This window comes from Megalops cyprinoides, chromosome 14 (genome assembly GCF_013368585.1).
Source record: "Megalops cyprinoides isolate fMegCyp1 chromosome 14, fMegCyp1.pri, whole genome shotgun sequence".
In the NCBI taxonomy this organism is placed as follows: domain Eukaryota; kingdom Metazoa; phylum Chordata; class Actinopteri; order Elopiformes; family Megalopidae; genus Megalops; species Megalops cyprinoides.
In genome coordinates this window covers 1,962,287-1,968,940 of record NC_050596.1, presented here as the reverse complement: position 1 = coordinate 1,968,940, position 6,654 = coordinate 1,962,287, and the positions used below count along the sequence as shown (strand labels likewise).

General features: G+C 40.6%; 1 protein-coding gene across 1 annotated transcript; it reads left to right on the top strand.

Moving 5' to 3' along the window:
• The first annotated feature begins 864 nt into the window (after positions 1–864).
• On the top strand, positions 865–3,012 carry LOC118789164 (OX-2 membrane glycoprotein-like). The gene is made up of 5 exons (XM_036545489.1): positions 865–916; positions 1,069–1,407; positions 1,681–2,004; positions 2,585–2,677; positions 2,945–3,012. Exons 1-5 carry the CDS (start codon positions 865–867, stop codon positions 3,010–3,012), a joined length of 876 nt encoding a protein of 291 aa, XP_036401382.1.
• Positions 3,013–6,654: the final 3,642 nt, after the last annotated feature.

Sequence of the window (6,654 nt, the reverse complement as noted above, 5' to 3'; positions counted from 1 at the left end):
AGTATCTACATAAATGCCCAAATATTTATACTCCGAGACTTGTTAAATCTCTGTGTTCTGTACAATGACCACTGGAGGATAAGAGTTCACTGGCAAACCAAAAATCATTTCTTTTGTTTAAGCACGTCTGCCTAAAGCTGAAGTAGGAATTCACACTACTAAAGTCTCCAGCTAGTTGTGAGTAGAATTGCTTCTGTTTCCCACAAAATCTGCAAGTGATTTTGTAAGCCACGAGAAAATTAAATGAATAAAACCTTTTCTATTTTTGTGATGTTGTTGACCAGAAGCAAGGTTTATCATATTCCAATTCAGTGCATTGCAAATCAGACAGATGAATTTTACAGGTTTTGGGGGACTTTTCTGGGTGAATGACTTTCACAGCAAGTTATTCCCATTCCATTGGCTCACTACACAGTGGAATAGCCCATCCCGAAGTGGAAAAAAAAAAAAAACTTACAAAGAGCCTCCAAAAAGTACAGTATCTTTGTTTCATCACATCATTTCTGATTCAGGGGTGATGGGAACTCAACCACAAGAGGAAGTTCCCATGATTGTACAGAAATCGTTCTAGAGAAAAAAGCAGAAATGTTGTATTTGCTACTGGCTGTAAATGTTACATAAATGTAATAATAACAAAATTATATCCATTAGCCTGTATAGGTTTAATCAAGTGATATTTGTATTGTTCATTATGGTTGCTTTTGAAGCCACCTAAGAGTAGTGCGGGGGGGGGGGAATTCCACAGATCCTACATAAAAGCTACCCCGATGCGACAATCGGCAGTTCTTACTAAGAGGGAGCACTGCCGGCAGTTCAGCGATCGATCTAGAGTGGAAATACAAGCAAAGGGATACAACTAGCACAATGAACTCAAGAGGATTTATTCTCGCCCTGCTCAGCTGCCTAGTAGTACGAGGTAACCTTTTAAACATCTTTCTTTGTTCGATTATTTCTTCAATGGTATTTGCTCTATGGTTTTATTATTTCAAATTTATTGTGTCTTCATAAAAGACTGTATCACACATAGGCCTATTGATATAAGCCCCCCTTTCTGTTGCGTTGTTCCAGCTCTCTCAGTGAAAGTTACATCTGAGGGTACAAGCTATGTTGACTTCAATCAAGACGCATCCTTCTCATGCACGCTCTCTGAATCGGAAGGAGTTTCGCAAGTCACATGGCATCGGCTGGTGAACAAATCTGTGGAAAACCTAGCCACTTTCAGTAAGCGTTTTGGAGCCAAAGTCCTATATCCGCAAGTCGGCAAGATAAATTTCACCGAAGCCTCGCTGAACTCAACGTCAATTAAAATCCTGAATGTGACTCTGGCGGATGAAGCCTGCTATGTTTGCTCCTTCAACGTTTATCCTAGTGGATCTGTACGCAAGCAAACCTGCCTTACTGTTAAAGGTAATTCCTGGTCTTGGATAGCTGTCATATCCATTAATTTGTCTGTGTATATGCCCAGTGTACCTGTTGAGAAATTGGTAAACTTGGTACGTTAAAGTAGTACCATATTTTCCATCACCACATTTACCGCTACATTTGGAGAGAAAAAACAGCTGATATATTGTATGTGTTTGTCAACTAAATACTACATGTCTGTGTAAATTCATTTTTCATTGCCACCGTGATAAAACCAAACTGAAATCCAATCATGCACACTTGTACTACTCTCCCAAGGAATATCCGATGCGAAGGTTGAAATGAAAACAGTTGCCAGTGGTAACAATTCACAGGAAAAGGAAGTTGTGGTCAGCTGTTCGGGTACCGGCAAACCAGCCCCCGAGATCAGCTGGAATGCATCGAAAAGTTTGAGCAAATTTACTGAGGAGCGACGGGATACCATCGTGTCCAATGGGGAAGGAATAGTCACCGTTACGAGCGAACTCACACTCCCCCTCTCTATGTTCGAATACGTGGACTGTCTTCTGAGCAGCCCTGACACGACGGAGAAGATCATTAAACGCATTAGTTTTCCTGAAACACAAAGGGAGGCTACCGAAGGTAGGGATTAGTTTTTCGTATGCAATATGTGCTGAAAAGTATTCCTGTAAAACGTTTGTTATCGCTGCATTAAGCGAAGTGTTTCTGTGTATGTGGGAGGGTGCCAAACAGCGGCATGTTACTTCTCGTAAGATGCAATTGTGCGTTAAAGGTTTGACGCTTTCATTGGAAAGGCATTTCCCCCATTTGTCCGCTTCCTCCGTAATTTTACTTAATATTGGAAACATAACCGAAACAAGAGTATGACGTTTCGAACGATCCATGAAAGTAATTATTTTACATTAATTTACATCCTGGTGAAGCTCTCAAATGGCGATGGAAGAGTTACAAAGAATTACAAAGTGAAAGTAGAAGTCTGTCAGGTGATTTACTGTGTTTTCCCAGTGGGCCACTATCGGTTTTGTGTTTACAGCGATTCGTCGAAACAGAATTTGTACAGTCATACTGAGTCATGTCTTCTGACTTTACCGGAATCAGTACATTTCCCTACAACCTAATGGCTACCACTAGTGTCTTTTAATCAAGTAATGACGCTGTATTTTAAAAAAAAACTAATAATAATTGCTTTTACTTTTCACAGGTGAAATATTACCTTCAGGAGTGATCATTGTAATGGCTGTCCTTGCAACAGTAGCCATCGCCTGCACAGTATGTAACTTGAAAAGAAAAAAAGGTGAATAATTTTACTTCAGAGTAAATTCAGAATCACAGAAAAAAATTGTAATAATGTTCAGATATGAGTATAATATTAGATTTAAATATCGTTGATGTCTGAGAATTGTGTTCAGGAACATTGTGATGTTTTGCATTTAATCAAAGTATACCAGTACAAGGAGCCAGTGGTAATGTGGCTCTGCTCCCAGAGATGTGCTTCCAATGTGGCTCTGCTCCCAGAGAACCAGGTCATCAGTAATGATTCTTGCATTTCTTTTTCTACCAGGTCACAAGAACGTAAAACTGCCCCATGGAAAGGGAACACCTGATCTTTTGATGGGTTGTGGTGTGTGATTGTTTTCTTTTTATCTCCTTTTTTAAAGAGGCCTGTGGAGACTTCTCACGCAGTGGGAGGGAGTGGATGGCTGAGAGATGCACTTTTTTTGCTGTCTCAGTTGAAGAAGAGGAGAACTGAACTAATGTCTACATGGAGATGTGTTCACTGATCAAAGGAGCACAGGGTCTTGGGACTGTGAATCCCCAATCTGAGGCACATGGGACTACTTAAATTTTTAAAATGACAAATGCTTAATTTTTTCACGAAGCAACTAGTCTGTGCCTGGTATAATATTCACTGCTGAGTCGTGTCAAATCTACAACCATTTAAGCCACATGGCACTGAAATCCTGATGAAGGTCAAGGTCTTTACAGTAACAATTGTAATCGGTGCCTGCAGTCTGAGAAACAACTTCTGCTCTGTACTAGTTCTGTCCAGTTTTTAGCTACAGGCAAAGCAATGGCTACCTTTCCAGCTCATAACCTGTCTATATCTATGGTTATGTATTTCATGTCACATTTTCAAGAACTGATGGAAATGAAGTGTGTCATGGTTGAACTAAGATAACTTAAACCTTTCGGAGATGAAAATCTACAAGGCACAAGTTGACTTTCTGGAAAAGGAGACACCATTCCTGTATGCTTCCTGACACAAGTGTACCAGTGTCAAAGAGATCTCCAAAAAGTGAAAATGAGTGAACTTGCCTCACAAGGAAGAGGGCGTTTATCATTTGGTCATTTGCTGTGTACTTGTTTGTAATTTTCTGTGAAGACACAGTAACTGTCACTGCAATTTTCCTTTTTGGCAAGTACTGTTTTAAGTCAAAGTAAGTCAGTTTAAGAATCTTTTTGTATTATTGTATTAATATATGAATATGTGAATGTTTTATATATTTTCAAGGAATTTGTCTGCGCCTATTTATTCAGTCAAACATAAGCTAAAACCTCCATATGTCATATTTTAATGTATTGTTCAAAAACTTAAACCATCTAACAGAATCTAGTAAAAAGGGGAAATGAAGAGAATGGATCAGTCATACATTTCAATGAACTATGAATCTTATGTTTTATTGGCTGTCTCTAACCCCTTATAATGTATCCCGCCTGCATTGCTGCACTTTGGAGTTCACTTGTTATGTTGCATTTGTCATTTTCTATTATATGTATTGGAATGGATGCATTTAACAGATGGAAGTAACACTCCCAATGCATAACATCTGGTCTAATTTCAGATCTTGCTGAAATAAGGTTAATGGACATTAGTTTGCTTCAGGAAGACCTGGAATGGCTCAAATTGCTATGGATTGGGACAGATTTTGCCATTATTACTGCATATTCCACAGACAGTATGTACATCAGTTGGAGTCTATGCAATGTCTCTAGTATTTAGCAACATAGCTGACTGCTACATTACATTAAAGTACATTATCACATCCATATGTTTACCTGCAATGAACATTGTTTAATATAAACATAACTGTCTTGTGAAATGTCTGTCTGCTGAGTATTTTTGTTAAATGTCTGCTAATAGCACCTTTTCTTTTTGAAATGTCTTTGTGTTTGGTGATAAGCATTGTGAAGCCATTTAATGAAGCACTGTGATAACTATGCCAAGTTATCCTACAGACACTCCATGTCTTCTAAAAGAATTGAGAGCGTGAATGAGCAGAGTGTGTTTAAGTGGGCAGCGAAAGGCACAATTCCTGGCTTCTAAAGGTCATAGTGTTTAGTAGGACCCTATTGCTTCTGCTGTAGTGCTGGGTAGTATGAAAAGATATGACACTGACATTGGACTTTACCAGATACCGAGTTAAAAGAATGGCTAAATAGCAGTGCCACCCTTCAGGTGGCAGTATTAAGAAATGTAACATCTTTAATTACACATTAACATAATAATGTTATAATAATAAAAATACAGTTTCATTTGTCTCACCCATTACAAACATAATTAGGAGTAAGTCTTTGAGATTGTGGCGCTCGACCCCCTGACACAAATGCCAACGTTGGCCCCTGGCACCCAACTCAGGTTCCCCAAATAGATCCGCCCGCCACAGACGACCAGGACACAGGAGTACAGGTACAAAAAGCTTCATAAAGTAAGCAAACAATTCATGCAGGGACGGCTCACGCTCTGCTGACCCCACCCCTCCTAGCCTCCCCCCCTCCCGGGATCTCTCCCCGATACACGAGAACCAAAACCAAAACATTCCCATAATGAAAGAAAAACCCAGCCGAAAACGATAACCAACCAAAAATCCAAACCGAAAATAACCAAACAAGAGAACTAAACCAAACCGAAAAATAATATCCCCGTAAAAACTTCGGCGCAAAGCGTTTCTTTCCGGAGCCGTCCGTCCCCCCGACTGCCTGAATTGTCGTACTTTTAACCCGTACTCCTGCTAATCAAGACAATCCAGAACAGCCGCGGACCCCGCCAGTTCGGCAGCGGCAACCATTCAACAACCCCGGCCCAAGCACGCACCCGCGGTTCCCAATTAATTCCCGATTGTGGCACTCAACGCGGCGGACACTGTCGGTTTACCTCCCGACAATTATTCTGTCACTGGAGTGACTGAATAATAAACACAAAACGCGTTTATTGTAATTGGCAGACGGTTCGTATGACCAGAGACAGGCAGGGTTCGAAAAACAGAAGAGCAGTCCGGGGGCGAATCCAAGGTCGGGAATCAGAGCAGACAGGGTCAGGAGCCAGGCAGGCGAGTAATCGAGTCCAGGCGGCAGGCAGAATCGTAGTCGGATGCAGGCAGGATCAGTGAAGCGGCAATCAATTGGAAAAACTAAGGCGGGGACGAGACAGGTAGAAACACTGAAACGAACTAGCAACAAGACAGCGACACGCAGGGAAGATATAGGGCTGGGGTGACGAGGAGATGGGATGCAGGTGGGCAGGCAGGCAGGTGAAGGCGATGAGGCAATCAGGCGGGCGGAGACCAGGCGGGGAGCGGGACGGGGCTAGAACACAAGGAAAACAAAAGCACATGGACAGGGAAAAATAAAACCCCACAGCTAAGGGGGCGGAGCTCTGACATATTCAGTGTAAATGATTGTATGAGTGTTTGGCTACTGAACTGAAGCATACAAAATCCACTGTTTTCACTTTAAGCACAAAAGGAGACCAGCTGTCTAACACTATGAGACTCACCCAGTTGATTATAAGTATTATAGCATGTGTATAATCTGCTATGAAATCATTCTGAGTTGAGTTTTTATAAGAAAAATAAAACATGACTGAGACACACTTCCTAAATAATTTAAAATGCCTTTATTTTCATGGCATGTTCATATTGGAACCAACTTAGTAACAATACTGGCACATTCAATCTGAGAGCCTTCATCAGGCATCACATTGTCTACCATAATTTGTTTTTTAATCTTACTTTAACAGAGTTAATATACCATAACTTTCATTGTTCAGAATCCATGACAAGATTTCTTCTCAGATTTCCCAAAGTGTTTTTTCAAAGACAGTCCCATGGCAGAGGCATTGTGTGAAATATTGAGGCAGCCTTGGTGTGTCTGTGTGTGTGTATATATATATATATATATATATATACACACTGTATGTATGTATACTATATGGCCAAAAGTATGTGGATACCCCTCCTAATTATTGAGTTCAGGTATTTCAGCCACACTGAT

Bases quoted from the DNA above. Each gene is read 5' to 3' on its own strand.
- LOC118789164 (XM_036545489.1), top strand. From the start codon at position 865: ATGAACTCAAGAGGATTTATTCTCGCCCTGCTCAGCTGCCTAGTAGTA. The intron at 917-1,068 runs GTAACCTTTTAA...GCGTTGTTCCAG, and splicing joins CAGCTGCCTAGTAGTACGAG to CTCTCTCAGTGAAAGTTACA. The intron at 2,678-2,944 runs GTGAATAATTTT...TTTTTCTACCAG, and splicing joins TAACTTGAAAAGAAAAAAAG to GTCACAAGAACGTAAAACTG.